At 43.1% G+C, this 19,642-nt stretch overlaps 1 protein-coding gene and 1 pseudogene across 3 annotated transcripts in view; both read left to right on the top strand.

Moving 5' to 3' along the window:
• Positions 1-19,106, top strand: part of Fdft1 (farnesyl-diphosphate farnesyltransferase 1) — a 31,127-nt gene extending 12,021 nt beyond the window's left edge. For all 3 annotated transcript variants that reach the window (XM_026381761.2, XM_026381760.1, XM_026381762.2), the window contains 5 exons: positions 4,024-4,152; positions 7,759-7,950; positions 11,497-11,673; positions 12,941-13,093; positions 18,396-19,106. In XM_026381761.2, the coding sequence (XP_026237546.1) occupies positions 4,024-4,152; positions 7,759-7,950; positions 11,497-11,673; positions 12,941-13,093; positions 18,396-18,617 (873 nt within the window). In that variant the 3' untranslated portion in view covers positions 18,618-19,106. The remainder of the gene's footprint in view (positions 1-4,023; positions 4,153-7,758; positions 7,951-11,496; positions 11,674-12,940; positions 13,094-18,395) is intronic.
• LOC113177215 (small ribosomal subunit protein uS14 pseudogene) lies at positions 6,761-7,167 on the top strand (annotated as a pseudogene).
• Positions 19,107-19,642: the final 536 nt, after the last annotated feature.

Below are 19,642 nucleotides of genomic sequence, written 5' to 3'. Positions count from 1 at the left end.
CAGCTGGGATGAGGGTTGAGCAGCAGGGTGATCCTCTGCCACTTAAAGTTTTATGATCCTGGCAAATTCCTTAATTGCTTTCGCCTCAGTGTCCTCATTTTTGAGGATAGAGCTGTGAGGGTTGAGGAATTTCATACATACAAAGAATTTAGTGCCTGGGACATATTTATTTTTTGGTTTGTTTTCCTGGAACATAATTAAAGCCTTGAGCTTTGAGGATTCCTCAGGTTTATTTTATACAGGTGACTAGGTCCTACTCTTTTAGTGTTTGCACATGTCATCACGTAAATATAATAAGTGACTCTTTTCATTTCCTGTGAGCAAAGGTTTGACTTAACAAAGTCACATGTTTCCTAATTGCTCACAGCAGCCCCCAAAGTTGCCAGAGTTTTAATGAAAGGCAGACCTTGTGTTGCTTTTGCTAAGGAAATAAATCTACATATCTGAGTGGGAAAGGGAGTAGGCTGAACAGGAGAGTCTATCCCTTAGTTTGAGAAAGACTCCTTTGGGCAGGGGTTACTTCAGATTGTTCATATCTTCAGTGCCAGAGCCCAAAATATAACATAGTATAATGTAGAGAAAGGAAGAAAGAAAAGAGTCTATGGAGAAGGACGGGGTGAGGGAAAGTATTGGTGCTTGGTGCTCAGAGGATGGGTTCCCTCTGACTGGCCTTGGAAATTATAGCGATTCACTGAAGACCTTTGAATTCTGCTAAGGCAGATGTGCTGTAAGTAGTGGTTGCACCCCATTTATAATCAAAGAGTGTTCACCCTTTAAAAAATAATATTGCTAGAGCTGGCCTCCAAAACAAAAAAACAACCTCCCAAACTACTTTTGAGTAGAGTAGATTTATAGTAATTGATTTCTGATCATGAGGTAAATGTCTTAGGTATTGTAAAAATGGAAGGCACAAAAATGTGAATGTGAAAATCATTTGCGGGAGATACCTAGTAAATTTTCAGATACTGTTTCAATGTTTGTAAATGTAAGTATCTTCTTTTGCCTGCAGCATTCCATGGAAAAATAACACTCTGTTTTTGAAAGTTTCGTATTTGAACATGAAGTAGCTGAGCCTAGTGGCACAGGACCGCAATTCCAGTGACTTGGGAGGCTGGGGCATGATGATCAGAGGATTGCAAGGCAGAGGCCAGCCTGACAACTTAAAGAGAGATGCTGTCTCAAAATAAAAAGGGCTGGGGGTATAGCTCAGTGGTAAATGCCTTGGGGTTTAATCCCTAGTATCAAAATATGTACACACATCATTCAAACCTGAGTACTCCAGGTTGTTATGAAGATGTATTTGTGAAGACAGGGCAGGTAGAATATGTTTTAATGAACAAGTTATTAGCTCAAGAGGTAATTTTTGTTTTATTTTTTTGCCACCCGTGATGTGTGGGCCTCTATTTGTACTCTTCTCCCAGGCTCCGCAGGTTCTAAGAGTAATCCTAAATCGAGCATTCTGACCAAGGGAACTCTGCTTGATGCACAGTTTGTGTCTGGAGTTTGGACTTGCTGCTTTTTGCCTTAGTGAACGTTAGCTGGTATCATTTCAAGCTGGGCTTTCTAGAACTCTTTATATATTATGGATTCAGGTTTACCTTTCTCACATGGAATAAGTAGCAAGCTCAGAGTCGTAGAGCTCTACCTTTAAATGTAGCTCAAGGAATAGCACTGGGTGGTTTTTAAATTATAATAGCAATACTATCATACATTTATTGAGTAACTTACTAGGAATCTGTACCTAAAAATATTTCATTGTTAATTTACTGTTTGTTATTTTATCTATAATAGTTTTGATAGGCAGGCTCCCTAGTATGTGATGTACCATTAACATCCACAGTTGCATAGTTGAGGAAGCAGAAGCATAAAGAAATTAAGCATTGGGCTGGGGTGGTGGCTCAGTGGTAGAGTGATGGCCTAGCATGTGCGAGGCGCTGGGTTCAATCCTCAGCACCACATAAAAATAAATAAAATAAAGGCATGTGTCCAACAACAACTAAAAATATATAAAAAAGAAAAAAAGAACAAAAAACTTAAGCATCTGCCTAAGATCACTTGTGAAGTTAAGATGCAGAATTGGAATTTGAATCCAGAAGGTTGACCCCAGAGCCCTTGTGTTTACATGGCACATTTTACTGCCTCTTTTAAAAGTTCGCTGAAACAAAAAACAAAAACCACTTTTTTAAAAATATAGGTGAAGGTAGACGTGCCCAGTGTTTCAGTCACAAAGCTCCTAAGGCTTATAATTAGGGAAAATTGTATTTAGGAGTTAATAGAAGCTCCATGCTCCCCTTGCCCACACCTTGGGATTTGTCCTTTGTCCACTATCCAAGGACTCACTGCTGACTCCTGTGTTTCTGTCCTTGGAACAGCTGGAAGTGACCCAAGACCTGGGTATCTGCTGTAATTGTTGGACAGAGCTCCCTGTCGGGTGCATGGGGCTCCCAGCCTCTTCCCAGGGCAGCAGGGTGGCTGGGCGTTGGGGGTGGGGGTGGGGTGGCTGAGTTGCTTGCAGGCTGTGCTTCTTCCAGGCTGCAAGGAAATCAGAGCTCTTCCTGGTCCCTTTTTCCTGGATTTTTTTTTTTCATTTTTTTGAGTTACATAATATGTAATAAATACAAAAATGTTGCTGAAGGGAATAGGTCAGACTTAGAAGTGGAAGTGTTTACAGTGTTTGTGTTTTGGAATTTAAGCTCCTGCCCTCCTTGGCCTGTCCTCTTATAAATAGAAATGCCCTGGCCAGGAGCTATGGAGAGTCAGGGATTCACATAACCCTGGGTAGAGTTGCTAGTTTGTTTCCCTTCACCCTAGGAAGTACCTTTTGGCTTTGACTTGGAGCAGCTGTTCTGAAAAGAAGGGATTTTTCCTTGTGGCAGTGTTGGGAGGAGAGGGGATGGTGGGGGGGTGTACTGGGGATTGAAGTCAGGTGTGCTTTAAGACTGAGCTAAACCCCTAGCCCTTTTTGTTTTTTATTTTGAACAGGGTCTTGCTGAATGCCCAGGTTGGCACAAACCTGCATTAGCCTCTGGAGCACCCAGATTGGTTTAGTGGGTCTTTTGGGTTTAACAATTGATATTCCTTAGGGAAATCTGATAGGACCTCAGGCTTCTCAATCGCTGTATCCCTTAGGCCAGCTGGTGCTTCCTTAAGCCCTTAAGTTTAGGTGCTTCCTGAGGAAGTTTTTCTAACCTTTCTGTAAACACAGGCCAAATAAATCTCATACTTGTGCTCTTTAAGAGCATCTGTTCATTGTTGGCAGTGTTGTGTCAGCTCAGTTTATGTTTCTTAGCATTTTATTTAAGAAGTTCATGGTGCTTTTAGATTGTATTTTGATAACCACTAAACAGTTCTTTGAACTTTAAACTTAAATAAAATATTTGTGTAATAGCCAGGTTTAGTGGCAGGTAGTCCCATTGACTCAGGAGGCTGAGGCAGGAGAAGATCAAGTTTAAGGCCAGCCGGGGAAAGTAGCAAGACCCTGTCTCAAAATAAAAAGTGGAAAAGGCTGGGGATTGGGGATATAACTTGGTAGAGTATCCCTGGGTTCATTCCCTGGTACTGCAAAAAAAAAAAAAAAAAAAAAAAAAGAAAAGAAAAAAGAATTTGTGCAGTAGAAATAATTTTAAAAGAAACAATAGGGGCCGGGGTTGTGGCTCAATGGTAGAGCACTTGCCCAGCACATGTGAAGCATTGGGTTTGATCCTCAGCACCACATAAAAATAAATAAATAAAATATTTTTTTTAAAAGAAAGAAATATCAGCACTACTTTTCTATGTTAGAGTCTGGGCTTGGGAAAAATTACTGGGCGGCAGACCTGCTATTAATGGAGTTGTTCAAGGAATTCAAAGTGTGGCCTTAGAGTGAGGAAGGCACTGCAGCTTCATGGTATAAATTGAGAACTGATGATGGGAAGTGGGTCCTGCTCCTCACTAGAGCCCAGCTTTTTACGAGAGCACAGCTTTCTGTTTGGTACATGAAAGTACAGAATTTTTGTTTTCTATTTTTTATGATTTCCATTTCAGATCTCCTTGGAGTTTAGAAATCTGGCTAAGAAATATCAAACAGTGATTGCTGACATCTGCCAGAGAATGGGAACTGGAATGGCAGAGTTTTTGCATAAGAACGTGACCTCCGAACGGGAGTGGGACAAGGTCAGTGTCTCTGTGAAATAGGGTCTGTGGGTGGTACCTGAAATGGAACTGGCCGTCTTTATGGTTAAGCTCAGAATGAGGACAACGTTGTCCACCAGTTCCATGTTTTCTGATTTTATCTGTTTAATTTGAATGACTCCTTGTAAACACTTAAAAGGGGCTTAAAGTTTAATGCTCTGCCTATGAAATTATCCAAGCCCTAGAGAGCTTACTACTAAATGAGGCCAAAGTAGATTTAATTTGTCTTCAAGGGTACTTAGAAAAGTACCCTTGAACTTAGAAAATTGTATCTGATTTGGTGTGAAGATTAGGTAAATGGCCAAATTATGTCATGTAATATAGAAATATGAGTAGTTTTCAAATTTTAAAAATAAAGGTTTTTGTTAATTTTTTTTACTGTGTATGTACATTAGTTGGTATCTGAGTTATTTTCAGTCCTATCTTAAATATTTTAAACTCAGTGCCAGCTTGGCCAGTTTATTTCTGAGGCATCCCTGTCATTTATACTGCTATATAATGTGTCCATTTCCTTAGAAACAAAGAACAGCTCATGAGAATGCAGAGCTATTAATTTTGGATTGCACCTAATATCTGTTTCTTCCTTTGTTACCATCTCCTTATGGAAAGAAGGAACTTGGGGCCTGGTGGCATAGCTAAGTGGTAGAGTGCTTTCCTGGCATGTGTGAGGCTCTGGGTTCAATCTAGAAAAGATAAAAAGAATTAAGACACTTGGAGATGCTTCCAACTTTCTTTACACCCTCCCTCAATTTGTGTGATGGTTATTGACCTGGTCCATCTTGGGACACTATGACACAACACCAGAGATTGGGTAATGTATAAAGATATAAAATTTATTTCTCACGGTTCTGGAGGCTGGGAAAGTTCAAGGGACCTGTGTCTGGTGAGGGCTTTTTGCTGTGTCAAAATGTGGTGGAAAGCAAGGGATTGAACTAGTAGCCTCTAGCTCTTTTATAACTGGTGTTGATGCACGTATGAGGGCAGAGCCTTCATGCCCAAACACCTTCCATTAGATATCCCTGCAACCCTGTTGCACCGAAGATTGTTTCCAACACATGCTTTTTGTGGGGACACATTCAATCCATAGCAATTATAGAAGAACATACCTGGAAACTGAACTGCGAGAAACTCCCCCTCCCCAGGGGTGAGTGCATCTTCCTCAGGGAACAGAAGTAGCTGGAAGGGCTGTGAGGATAGATGGTATAGCAAATACAATCATAGTAGCTTTTATCTGGAAAGAGCTTGCTCCCGCCCAGCAGCTGTGTGCCTTGTAGGCTAGGCTGACCTGGAGGTGAGGGAGAGCTCATCTGGGCAAGGGGATGTGCTTGGCTGCAGGGGCCAAACGGAACATAAAATACGAGGCAGGGGTGGAGTGGCTTGTCCAGTTTTCCACAGGAATGGTGCTTGTGAGACCTACATGTCACCCCTGTGGAAGCAGGGACATTTAAAAAATCTAGATTTTGCATATTTTGTACCTCTACTAGGGCTTTAATTAGAATCTCAAAAGAGACACTGCTACATATTCATTGAGTCAGTGGGTCCAAAGTCTGGCCCATTCATTTTTGCACCTTAAAACTTGATGGAGAGGGCTGAGGATGTAGCTCAGTGGTGGAGTGCTTTCTGAACATGTGTGAAGTTCTGGGTTTGATTCTTGGCACTGCAGAAACCAGAAAAACTTGATGGAAATGTCTGTGAAACTGCTGATTTATGCTGAGTTAACAGTCGCATGCTTGGTGCTAGAACTTCAGTTTCTGAATTTAAAAATGAAATTGAAACTCCTTTTGGCCAAGGCCCATCCCGGGTTATCATGTAGTACCTTCTTCTCTGCAGTGCGGATCTACTGTTGCATAGCAGTTCTGATTAGATAAAATTGGATATTTTAAGATTTTTTTTTCCCCTCAAATTTGAAGGAAGATGAATTATATAGGCCAGGCCTCTATTCTAAGAGTGTTCCTACCCAAAGAACTATTATTTTAAAATGTGTTTTCCCCTAGAGAGCACTATAGACACACTAACGTTTTTCAATTTCTTATAAATCTTATCAATTTCAAGTAGCTATTCACAGCTAATTTTTTTCTACCTAACTTTAGCCAATCTTGTTTTAAAAAGAACTTTAATTAATTTTTGTATATATGACAGCAGAACGTATTACTATTCATATTGCACATATAGAGCTCAATTTTTCATATCTCTGCTTGTATACAAAGTATATTCACACCAATTCGTGTTTTCATATATGTACTTTGGATAATGATGTCCATCAGATTCCACCATCATTTCTAACCCCTTGTCCCCTCACTTCCCCTCCCACCCCTCTGCCCTATCTAGAGTTCATCTAATCCTCCCATGCTCTCCCACCCTACCCCACTATGAATCAGCCTCCTTATATCAGAGAAAACATTCAACATTTGTTTTTTGGGATTGGCTAACTTCACTTAGCATTATCTTCTCCAACTCCATCCATTTACCTGCAAATGCCATGACTTTATTCTCTTTTATTGCTGAGTAATATTCCATTGTGTATATATACCGCATTTTTTTTTTTTATCCATCTACTACTTCAGCCAATCTTTACTCCTTCTAGGTTCTTCTTGTCTGAAAACACATCTCAAGTGCTTTCTCCTCCTTTTGTTGTGTCCTTGATTCGTCTCTGGCCTTTTTCTCTTCCTGTTGACTGCCCAGAGAGTGTACCTTCTTTAACTACTCTTTTAAAATTGCCTAATAGAGAAGATGGGTCACCAACAGCTCTATTGGAGCCACCCGCGAAAATTTGGCCAGGGTTCTCGCTCTTGCCGCATGTGTTCAAACTGGCACGGTCTGATCCGGAAATATGGCCTCAACATGTGCCGGCAGTGTTTCCGTCAGTATGCGAAGGATATAGGCTTCATTAAGTTGGACTAAGTGATCTTCCTTGAATGGATTACCCAAGACAGCCATCCAGTGAAGGAGAACATGCTCACTCTTTGTACATAAAATAAAAGTTCTAAAAAACTTCCAAAAAAAATTGCCTAATAGATATTCATTTCACATAAAGGTATTGCATTTAGATGTCTTGAAACACCCTTTTCAAGGGAGGATAGCTTTGATAACCTGGTTTCAGGAAGAAAATTCTTTGACAGTTAAGAATTACATGTGCTAAGTTTTAGTGATGCTAAAGCCTGACTCTTAAGCCAGGAGACTTGCTTTTGAATCCCTGGCCCTCTGCTGCACAGATGAGTGATCTTATCAATGGACTCTGCCTGCCTCAGTTCTTCATCTGTGAAGCCAAGGTAGCAAGAGTAGGCACTACATGAGGTGTTTATGAAGATTGCTCATGCAGGGTGCTCATGTTAGCAGTGTTAGCACATGGTGGAGGTACTTTGTTCTTAAATATTCATTCCCATTAGCCAGAGATACAGGGTTGGTATTAAATCTTTAGTGCACAGTTCTTACATGTACATGTGTATATGTTTGTGTTTTTTAATCAAAGTAAGAGCTTGTACAATATTTGGAACAGGCTTTTTTTTTTTTTTTGTAGCCAACGATATCCAGCATTTCCATTTCAGTGAAAATTTCATATTAAAAGACTTTAAAAATCATCTTTTGCAGTACTGTCACTATGTTGCTGGGCTGGTGGGAATTGGCCTTTCTCGTCTGTTCTCGGCCTCAGAGTTTGAAGACCCTGTAGTTGGTGAAGACATAAACCTTGCAAACTCTATGGGACTATTTCTGCAGAAAACTAACATCATTCGTGATTATCTGGAAGACCAGCGAGAAGGAAGAGAGTTTTGGCCTCAGGAGGTAACAGATTCTGGGTATTTTGGGGGAAAACTATTTTAAACACTCTGAAAACAAATCATGAAGCCCTGTGTTTACAAATGGCAGAAACAAGAGACCTGCTGCTTCGGGCATCATTGGAGCTGGTGAGGAAGAGGTCAGGGTTCAGTTTGTTCAGTGAGTGGCAGGAGCCAGGACTAGCCTGTCATTGGCTGACTCCCCTCTTTCTCTCAGTGAACTGGCTCCCAGTGGCGGATGTAGCATAGGTACACTAGCTTAGCCACAGATTTCTTAGGAAGGACTTGGCTCTTGGGCTTCTTCTAAATCTGTTCCTATAGCCAGAGGGCTGAATCCTCTAGTTGACAGACTGAAGAGGTCTTCCCAGTCACATGGTCTTTTACATACTCAGTCTGAGTTCAGGGTGGTTTAAACATAAATTTTTATTAGGTGGAAGACTGAGCATTTACCTGTGAACTATCTGTTCTTATCTCCTTGCCCATTTTTCTATAAGGTGGCTGGCCTTAACTTTTAGAAGTTCTTTTCATATTAGGTATATAAATGTATCATCTATAGTATAAGCTACCAATATTTTCCTACTTTTTGTTTTTTGCCTTTTGTTTTTGCAATACTGGGGATTGAAACTAGGGGCATTCTATCAGTGAGCTGCATCCTCAGTCCATTTTATATTTTGAGACAGGATCCTGATTAGTTGCTCAGTCTGGCCTTGAACTTGCACTCCCCCTGCCTCAGCCTTCCAAGCAGTTGGGACCACAAGCCTGCACCACTGCACTTGGCCCTCTCCCTCTTCTTGCCACAGACCTCTTCTGGTGTGTTTAATAAGCTTGTGGCCAGTTCTTTATGATCTGAATTTGATATGCCCATGCATCCATGTGCTTCTTATTAATTTGGTAAGTCTGCAGATGGTCATTTTTTTTTTTTGAGAGAGAGAGAGGAGAGAGAGAAGAGAGAGAGAGAATTTTTTAATATTTATTTTTTAGTTATTGGTGGACACAACATCTTTGTTTGTATGTGGTGCTGAGGATCGAACCCGGGCCGCACGCATGCCAGGCCAGCGCGCTACCGCTTGAGCCACATCCCCAACCCCCAGATGGTCATTTTTATTGGCATAATTTATCAGTTTAAACCTTAGTTGTACCAGGCAGATGGTGGTTGTTGACTTGTTCAAACAAAGTGTATGTAGAGTCTTTCTGCCTCAGCACTTCAACTCAAAGTGGAGTACTTATTACAGTCTACTGCTTTACAGAGTGGAGTAACTCAGGTTTAGGCACAGCTTTGGAAATTGCTGTTCCGTACATGATGGAGTAACTCAATAATGCCGTCTGCTTTCCATTTATTTGTTTTTGTACTGGGGATTTAATCCCCGAGGGTGGTTTACCACTGATCTATATCTTCAGCCCTTTTTATTTTTTTATTTTGAGACAAAAATCTCAGTAAGTTACTGAGGCTGGGCTTGAACTTATGATCTGTCAGTCTCCTAAGTCACTGAGATTACAGATGTGTGCCCTGTGCCCAGCTCACAATGTTATATAAATTTTGAATCATAAAGTTGATCATTATATTCAAGTCATTAGTATGATACTGTGATTTATGAGAGATGTACATTTGGACTAAGGCAGGAGGATTATAAGTTCAGGGCTGGCCTGGGGAACTTGGTGAGACCCTCAGCAACTTAACAAGATCTTGTCTCAAAATAAAAAATAAGAGGGATAGGGTATGGCTCAATGTTAGAGTGTTCCTGGTTCAATCCCTTTTACTGAAAAGAAAGAAAATACATATTTGGTCTATGTCAGTTTTCTGGCACACTGCTCCTAAAACCTATGGAATCTCCCAAGAGATAAGTTTTCTTAATATGCTAATGAGACTGAATGGAGGGACCATTTGCCAAGGGATACAACATGTGATTAGAAGGTTGTAGGTTGAGTTGATCCCAGTGGCTAATGATTTAATCCATCATCCTGTATAAGGAGCTTCCCTAAAAACCCACAGGACTGGGATCAGAGAGCTCCTTAGCTATAGGGTGGCACCCTAGAGGTCATGCAAACCCCTTCTCCCACACGTCTCCAAATGCATTTCTGACACCTGGCTGTTCATCTGTGTCCTTCATAATACTAAACCATGAAATATAGTGCTTCCCTGAGCTCTGTGAACCACTCCACTAAACTACACCTAAGGAAGGTATTGTGGGAACCCCATTTCATAACCAGTTGGTCACAAGTCTAGGGGGCAGTCTTTTGAAGTGACCTGTGGGATCTGAAGCCCTCTCTGGGTAGAGATCGTTAGAATTGACTCCGCTACAGGACACTCAGTTGGTGTGAAGTTGGGAAGCCTTCTGGGAAGTGCTTCTGGGGAGGCTGGTTCTGAGGGAGGGACACAGGTCACCTGGGATGTGTTCCTGTGGGGCCTTTCAGTTTACAAGAATGCCAGGGATGCAAACAGCAAAATCCAGAGTGTAGGAAATCTGTCAAGTCTAGGGGGCAAGAAAAAGAACGAGAGAGACCCTGAAGGTTGAGACTTATGACACCCACCGTAGCCAATGGTGGGTCTTGTTTAGATCCTCATTTGAACAAACAAGGGGAGGGGAAGTTAGAGAATCGGGGAATTTGAATACTATTGTTTGTTAAATGTTAATATTATATTTTAAATATACAATAAAGTTTCCTTATCTTTTGGGAATTCATAATAAAGTACTTATGAAATGATACATTAGGGCTTTACTTTAAAAATAATTCAGGAGTTGGGGGTATAGATAGAACAAAATTGGTCATATGTCCATTGTTAAGGCTGGATGATGGGTTAAATGAGGTTTCATTAAGCAGTTTTTTCCATGTTCCACAGAACAGTTTACTACCATCAATCTTCGTTATTTAAGTGCAAATTAAGAATGTATAGCGAATTTGACTTTTAGTAGAATCTTCTAGTCTTTTTAGGCCTAGTCATTTATTTTGAGGTAGTTAAAGAATTACCTAAGAATAAAAGTTACTCTCCAAAGAATCCTAGATAGTGTCACTAAAGATCATCAAACCAAAATAAATTAATTAATTTAAAATTCATCAAACCAATCTCACTGGAATTGATATTTTTTGACTTTCAAGTTTGTAAGATGCAGAGAGGTAATGTTCCTGGAGTGCAGACCCTTCTGTTTGTCCCATTTGTGCTTGCTCAATAGCATTCTTACGAGATCAGGAATGGAGTGTTAATCTTTCATTATTTTGAGGCCTGGTTGTCCTGAATGGTAACATGTAGTTTGTAGTGCTGCCATAGCTGATTGTGTACATAGCTGGGCTTGTTCGGGACTCAGCTGACATCTTCCAGCTGCAGGAGGCGCTTTAAGTGAATCTAAGACGTTGCTTACTGCCCGCGTCCTGGGTGTCTCTAAGGGACACCTTCCCAGTGTGCACTGTGATTGGCCTTGACTGCTATCAGATGTCTTAGATCAGGCTCCATCTCTATGAGAAATGAGTTAGTAGTGAAGAGACCTGATCTCTTAATGTCATCTGTAAATTCTCCCGTGCACACGTTGACTTGTTCTTTAATCTCCGTATCTGGTAGGTTTGGAGCAGGTATGTTAAGAAGCTGGGGGATTTTGCTAAGCCAGAAAACATTGACTTGGCGGTGCAGTGCCTGAATGAACTGATAACTAATGCCCTGCACCACATCCCTGATGTCATCACCTACCTGTCAAGACTCCGGAACCAGAGTGTGTTTAACTTCTGTGCTATTCCACAGGTATGAATTGGGGCTCCTCTTTGTGTGTGTAGAAGTGGGGGCTGAAGGGAGCGGAGAACTGGTAAGGGGGTAGAGTGCAAGACTCTTCTGTACTCGGGGACAGTATTCCTTAGCAGGTGACTCCAGTGTGTCTCCTCTTGCTGGAGAGCAGGCAGTGACTTGCAGTGACTCACAGTACCCCTTTGCCTCCCGGCACTACATTCAGCTCAACCTCAAGGTTAAGTCTGCTCTTTTCCAGAACCAACCTTCTGAATTCACTTTTTGCCCCCTAACTATTCTAAACTAGCTAGATTCTTATGGTCAACAGTTTAATCAAGGGCTTTAGTGTAGATTTATTGGGAATTCAGGGTAAAACTTAGGTGAAGCTGTTATTATTTTTAAAAATCTTTATTAAACACCTAATATTTCTTATTTTTCTAGACTTAGAATAACAAACCCTGATCTGTCCATCTGGCCCCTTGATGTTCTAGGAGTTTGCTCCTGTTAATTGCCTTCGCCAGTTATTTCAGTTATTGACTCAGGTTTAACTGAAGAAAGTGAAAAGATTTAACTAGTTTAGAAACTTGGTTTGATTTTGTTCTACTCTGACTACTTTCAAATGGTAGTTGGAACTAAAATCTGCATGCCTGTTTAAGGTTCCCATTATCCTAAAATAATTTGCTGTTCAGAATAGGAAATCTTACTGTCCTGTTGTTTTTCTTCCTATTCATTATTTTGTGTGGTGTAGAGCATTGAACCCAGGGTGCTCTGTCACTGAGCCCACATCCTCAGCCCTTTCTATTTTTTATTTTGAGACAGTGTCTTACCAATTGCCTAGCTGTCCTTAAACTTGTGGTCTTCCTGCCTCCTAAGTAACTAGGACTGTAAAGATTCGGAAGGGGCAGGTACCCACCATACCCTGGCACCTTATAGTAATTTTTAATATATAATAATTATGTTCATTGTAGTAAAAAAATGTAAAATTCTTTCCAGGTATTATTTTGACCGCATTTCAGATCTAGTGACCCATTGCTCTAGCATGGAGTATGACAGATTAACATTTTTTCCAAATAAAATGATAACTTTTGGTGCTGAATTACAGAATAATCTGAAACTGCAGAAGTGCTTGATCTTGTGTGTGGTTGAGAAAGTGGGGGTGGGAAGGCAGAAATCTGGGGTGCTCTCTTGGTCAGTTGCTCACAGCTCTCACTTGGCCTTCTCACCTTGTCCTGCTGAGGATTGCTCGCCCGGCCGTTACAACGTTTTCTCCGTCTCCTGCTGTCTCTAGGTGATGGCCATTGCTACCTTGGCGGCCTGCTACAATAATCAGCAGGTGTTCAAAGGGGTGGTGAAGATTCGGAAGGGGCAAGCAGTGACCCTGATGATGGATGCCACCAACATGCCAGCTGTCAAGGCCATAATATACCAATATATGGAAGAGGTGGGTTTTGTTTAGCTCCCTGGATAATTTGTAGCTACTTTATGATTCAGATAATGTCACTGTTCACACATACCATGTTTGGAAATTAGATGATCCTAACACCTCGCTCTGCTATGGCATGAAGAGACAGGAGTTGGCATCCTTTATGTACAGGAGCTGAGCTGCTGGTTCTGGGCAGCACAGGACCCTGGTGAGAAGAGGTCCATGAGGCAAGACATAAGATGGAGCTTCTGGGTAGAGTTTTTTTTTTTTTTTTTTTTTTTTTTTTGTAGTGCTAGGGATAGAACCCAGGGCATTGTGCATACTGGGTAGTGCTCTACCACCGAGCTTCGCCCCCAGCCCCAAGAGCTGGGAGGTGAGGTTTAGACCAATCAGACTTCCTGTTTCAAGGGTGAATAACGTGAAGGTGATGCTTGTGTAAGCTAATGGAGCATGTGGCTGAGTGGATCCCGTGCTCTAGTCCAGGTTGTTCCGTCACATCACAGGGCTCAACTGGAAACCACGGAAGAGAATTCAGCCAAAACAGAACCATCAAGTTGCAGTCTTTTCTAAGTTTCTTTTGCAAGTCTTGTTTTCAAATGCCACAACCAACCTATTAGATAAAGCGTACCCATTCAAGCCAAATCTTCGACTGTGGAGGGTTTGACGAGCTTCACAACTGTTTTCTAGGAGGCTGGATCTGGGGCGCTCTCTTGGTCAGTTGCTCATAGCTAGACTGTAGCCCTGAGATTACTGGTTCTCGGTGGCAATGATCTGCCCGCCTTTCACCAGAGACGATGGGAAACTTCTGGGGATGGTTCTTATTGTCATGCCTGGTGTGCTTTTGTATTTCCTCCTCCTCGTGTTTCCTACCTGACCCCAGCATTTCTCCCGGGAGTTCCTCTGTAGGAGTGCTAAGAGAAGACCAAATATATTTTTAAAAAAATATTAAAATTCCTGAAGAAACCAAAAATTGCTACAATCACTGTGTGGTTCACCATATTATCTCTCATTTATTTTGAGCTTCCTAATAAGTGGGTGCTTATTGATATCAAGGAAATGGAGCTAGAGCCATAATTTAGATCCAGGTCTGATTAGATATTGGGTGCTCTGGACTACAGTTCCCAGGGGTTCATTTACCCTTTCTCAACAGAATTGTGCCATTTTAAGCACTATTTCTTCATTTTATATAAATTAGAAACATATTAAGTAGTATGCAGTTCAGAGATTGTTTTTGTATTCTGATCACTAATTTTAGAAAACAATTTTTAAAAATTTTATGGGGAGCTAGTATGTACCAAGTCCTGGTTTTGATCCCCAGCATCTTTAAAAAAATTTTTTAAAAAAAGGCAGTTGCACTCCTGTGTTAAAGTTCGTATTTCACTTGGGTTGCCCTTTACTGTTAGCAATGCAGTTTGTGACTCATGGCTTGGAGGCCAAGGTGGATGGATTGTGATTGGCTGACCTCCTGATTTGTAAGTTCGGTCTCACAGGAATTCAGCTGCTTTTGCAATTTAAGGACACAGTTGGATAGCTGTAACAGGGTGGCCCACAAAGCTAAAAAATAGATCTGGCCCTTTAGGAGAAAGTTGACTGACCTCTGATCTAGGGCATTAGTCGTTCTGTTTGAAACTGCCCTTGAGAAACTCGGGGTAATTTGAAGGAGATGCTAATACTTAAGTTGATTTGATAGAGAAATATCTGTGAAGATGTGTGAGTCTGAAGCGTAGAATCCGATAATGGTTTTAGTGTCAGCATTTGGGACATTTTCAAATGAAGTTTGACATGAAGACTTGTGTGAAGTCCACCTTTGCTTGTGTCCAGATGTTCACTGATCCTGTTTCTCTTCACTGAGTCTGCCCTCTGCAGTATGAAAGGACACGCTTCTGCTCTGTGGACTCCGTGCTTGGCCACAGCGGGTGTGCACCTGGAAGAGGCTCCTCAGAGCTTCTCCTTGCACACCTCTGAACTTGCCTGAGGGGGTGGAGTGAGGACCCAGGGGCTCCTGAGCAGGTGGATGGACACTGCTTCCAGGCCCTCGTCCGGCCCTTGCTTCAAGCCGGCCTGCACACTGTCAGCCCAGGAGGCGGGGAGAAGATCAGCCTGCTGTTTTGGGTTAGCAGCAAATGTGCTGGCAAGCAGCCAGAAGTGCTCATTCCCCTCTTGGCCAGGTGAATTTCTTGGCCTGGGAGCCTTAGTCTTCTCATGGAAGCTTGCTGCCCCTGTGCCCTGTGGGTACACGAGGGCAACACAGGCTCTAGAGCCCTCGTTGACTAGAAACTGGTGCTTGGCACAGTGGCACTTGACATGATGATGGTTTCTCTCCTGGAAACCCTTTTGCTCTCCTGCTTCTATCACTGTCTCTTCAGCCTTTGCCTCTGCCTGCTCCCGGCCTCTCTGGCTTCTCTTCCATCAGCGGTGCTGCCTGAGTTCCAGCCTGATCTCCCTCTTTCCTTACTGACAGATGCTCTCTGGCTGCTGTGGCAGCTCCCCGCACTGAGTGCAGCTCACTCCTGCCAAGAAACCACCATCAGATTCTGCTGCTCGAGACTCACGAACCTTCAGAGCTATTTCTCTGTCATATCAGCTGAAGTGTTAGCATTTCCTTCAGAATGCCTTGAGTCCCTAGGACAACTTCAAACAAAATAACTGATGTCCTAGATCAGAGGTCAGCCAACTTTCTCTTAAAGGGCCCAAAAATATAGCTTTCTGGGCCATTTTTATCTTTTTTTGTCAGTTACTCAGTTCAGACCTGGGGTAGGAGCTGTAAGGTTTTTGGTTGGTTGTTTTGGTGAATGACATTGCAGTACACCCAATTTTAGAATCCTGGGGGCATCCTAGAGTTCTTTTCTCCCTAGTCCTATATGTAAGCAGTCCCTAGGTCTAGCCTTATCTGTCTTTATGCTTTCATATCAGTCAGAAGGTTGTGTGCTTTACCCTCGGACCTAACAATTGTAGCCTTTATTCTACAGAAACCTGCAGACAGTGTTGAAGAATGTCTGTGTGCAGCCTTTGTCTTGAGTCAGTTCTAATTGGCAGGTGTTTTAGCTCTCCCTCACTATAATAAAATACCTGAGGTAATAAATCATAAAGGTTCACTCTGGCTCTGTTTTGGAGATTCCAGTCCATGTTTGGCCTCATTATCTCAGGCCTGTGGCAAGGCCACACATCATGGCAGGAGTATGGTGGGATAAAGCACCTCTTTTATATCCAGAGCCAGGGAACAAAAGAAGACTAGACTAGGTCCCACAGTCCCCTTGGGGGCACACCCTCAGTGACCTAAGAATCTCCAATAGGTCCAAGCCTTTATTTAACACACAGGCCTTTGGGGACTTTAGATATTCAAAGTAGGCAGTAGAGAATTTATTATATGCGACACATTCATGTTGAGAAGATTGTGATAAAAAAAAGGCATTTTGTAAAATGGAGTGAAAAAATCAAATTATAGAAAAGTGTTGACCCTAGTTTTTAAATTACATATGTAATTTCATGTGTATGATATGCATTCACATTTATACATAACTCTAGATGATGTATTTTTATACGTGATGACTTATGGGTTTATCAGTAGGCTTGTAGGCCATAATATATATGTCAGCCTGTGGATGAGGAAGACTGGGGGCTTTGACTTTTTTAAAGTACTGGGAATTGAACCCAGGGGTGCTTAACACATGAACCACATCCCCAGCTCTTTTTAATGTTTTATCCAGAGACAGGGTCTCACTGAGTTGCAAGTGCCTCGCTAAGTTGCTGAGGCTGGCTTTGAACTCATGATCCTCCTAACTCAGCCTCCTGAGTTGCTGGGATTACAGGTGTGTGCCACCACAGCTGGCTCCCAACTTTTTCTTTTGTACTGCTATCACAAGCAGAATTTCATTGTCTCAATTTTATTTTATGGAAATTAATGTTAGTGTCTTCCCTCACCTGATTTTCTCTCTAGTTATCTTTCATATCATAATACCTGACATTAGCTACCATTAGCTTGTTGCTGCAGGCATATTCTTTAATTTCCTCATTGTATTAAATTCCCACTGTGTTTTTGGAGGATAAGGGTGGCAAGAATAGAAGATATCTTTGTAAAAAATACCCATCATATAAAGAAAATTTGGGGTAATGATTTTATTTAAAATGTACTTGTTGTGTCTTCTCTGCTGTGTGCAGACCTGGGTCAGAACATTATTACTTCCACTCATAACCTTCTACCTGGCTTCTCAGTTCCATTCAGTATTTGCTGAGGGCCTACTGTGTGACAGGCACAGTGCAGAGCTAGAGATCAGAAGGTGAATGAGAGAAGCAGTCTAGTAAGGGAGACCTGTACCAGTGTATTGTTTCCACGAAAGTGATAAGGTCAGAGTTTGTCTAGGAGAGTGACTCTTAGCCCAGCCTGCAGGTGCGGGGAGGGATAGTACGGGAGCCAGGATGTGGAGGTGCATCTGAGAGAGGGTGTGGGAGGGGAGAAGGCAGCAGGAGTGTACAGTAGAGCCGGGCGCTGTGGCGCATGCCTGTAATCCCAGCAGCTCGGGAGGCTGAGATAGGAGGATCACAAGTTCAAAGCAGCCTCAGCAAAAAAAAAAAAAAAAAAAAAAAGTGTGCCTTGCATTCATGAAGCAGAGGAGCACAATGGCCTCCGCTTGGAAGGTGTGTGCCCTGGCCGTTGTGCCTCATGTTCACTGAAGGAGCTCAGACTCTTCCAGAGGTGAGGGTATGGAAAGGTTTCAGTCTCTCTGTGAACAGACGAGCAGACTGGGCTCAAGCAGAGAGGCAGGAACTCGGCATGGGACAGCTGAGGTGACTGACCAAGGCCTGGCCTTGAGCAGTAATGGAGGGCAGTGTGTGGGGGGTGGACACTGCAGTGCTTCAGAGGTTTGTGGAGCAGAAAGGTGGCTTGGGACTCCCTGCTTCCTGGCCATTCCACACGCTGCGTCTTTTGCCTAACTGCTCTGCCTGCTTTTCCAGAATCACTTCCCTTTTTCCGCACTTCTCGGGTCAGCCTAGTTGAACTGTCAACATTTGCTGTGTGCCTGGCCTGTGGGGTGCTGGAGTCTGGGATCCGCATGGTGCCACCCCTCGAGGTTCTCAGTAGCTGCCTCCTGTGGGCTGGGTGGACGTGTTGCCCCTTAGTTGGTGTGAAGGACCTGGGTTGACGCCCCTGCCTGGTTGGCAGTGAGGGGGCAGGTTACTTCCACGTCCTCTGGGCCTGTTTCCAGGTCGCTGAGCCGGTGGAACGTGCTTTCCTGTTGAGGACTGCTGTAAGAGGTGACCACAGGAAATGCTAAAGCACTGGACGCCTTCCGTGGCACTCACAGCTTTTCCTCTTCAACAGATTTATCACAGAATCCCCAGCTCGGACCCGTCCTCCAGTAAAACCAGGCACATCATCTCCACCATCAGGACGCAGAATCTTCCCAACTGCCAGCTGATCTCCCGAAGCCACTACTCCCCGCTGTACCTGTCCTTTGTCATGCTCTTGGCTGCCCTGAGCTGGCAGTACCTGAGCACTCTGACCCAGGTCACAGAAGACTATGTTCAGACAGGAGAGCACTGACTGGGAGCTGTTGGGAGCCGCCGTTCGCGTGCGACGGAGTCACCGTTCTCAGGGGTGGATGTTGGCTTCTCTTTATGTTTTTTATTCCTACTTTAATCCCTCAAAGAACTACTTGGACCTTCACAGACTGAAATACAGAGTTTAAAAGAATATGAAAATACAAGGAAAGTGGGCCTTGCCCTCAGCAGGCTGTGCTTGCAAGTCCCGGTCACCCTGCTGCACCGTGGGACGGCAGGGATCTCCCTCAGCGAGGCCTGGCTGCAAGAATGATTAAATGTGTTTGTTTAATTTGAAGCAACCTTTGAATACTGTCAGTAGAAAATGAAGTGACTTTTCCTTCTGTCTGGTGCCTGGTTTTCCCCTCATTCTGTTCCCTCTAGTTGGGCTGAACGTGGTAGATGTGAATGCAGAGTTCTAGTTGTTTCCTAAGAGTGCAGACTTGCCTCTACACAAGGATGCAGGGAATAAAGTCTTGGCATTATTTTCTCATTTGAAAGGGCCCTTCAGTAAAGGTGTTTCTGGATATTTACAGTAATAGGTGCAATTGCTCTCTGACTAGTGCAGTTCACCTGAGCCCACTTGACCATGGATAGATGGAGTTAGTGATCAGAGGACGAGGGCATCTGTTGCCACTGTGAAGCCAGTTAGCAAGTACCAGGAGGGACAAGCTGGCTGCCCTGGGTAGCAGTGGCCGAGCAGGCGACAGGGTAGCTGCTCCCTGGCCGCCTCCCTGTGAGGCTGGTCATCTCAGCTGCATTCAGACACACGAAGACTTTTCCTCCTAGCTTTTTTTCCTTAAATTTCCAGTCTATACACCAGTGTCTCAAGAAAGGGAGAGCTATTTTCAGATGAAGGTCAAGTGGCACCCAGCCTCGTTCCCCCTCAGTGGGTTCGCCCTCCTTAACCCCAGCACAGCCGGGGCTGGTGTAAACTCCTTCCTGCCGTGGCTCAGTGCATCTCTGCCTGGGCAAGGAAGTCCTGGTTCCCTGCCAGGGGTCTGTCCAGAAAAACCCTTGGGAGAGTCA

This window comes from Urocitellus parryii, chromosome 14 (assembly GCF_045843805.1).
Source record: "Urocitellus parryii isolate mUroPar1 chromosome 14, mUroPar1.hap1, whole genome shotgun sequence".
In the NCBI taxonomy this organism is placed as follows: domain Eukaryota; kingdom Metazoa; phylum Chordata; class Mammalia; order Rodentia; family Sciuridae; genus Urocitellus; species Urocitellus parryii.
This window is presented reverse-complemented; position numbering and strand designations above follow the sequence as displayed.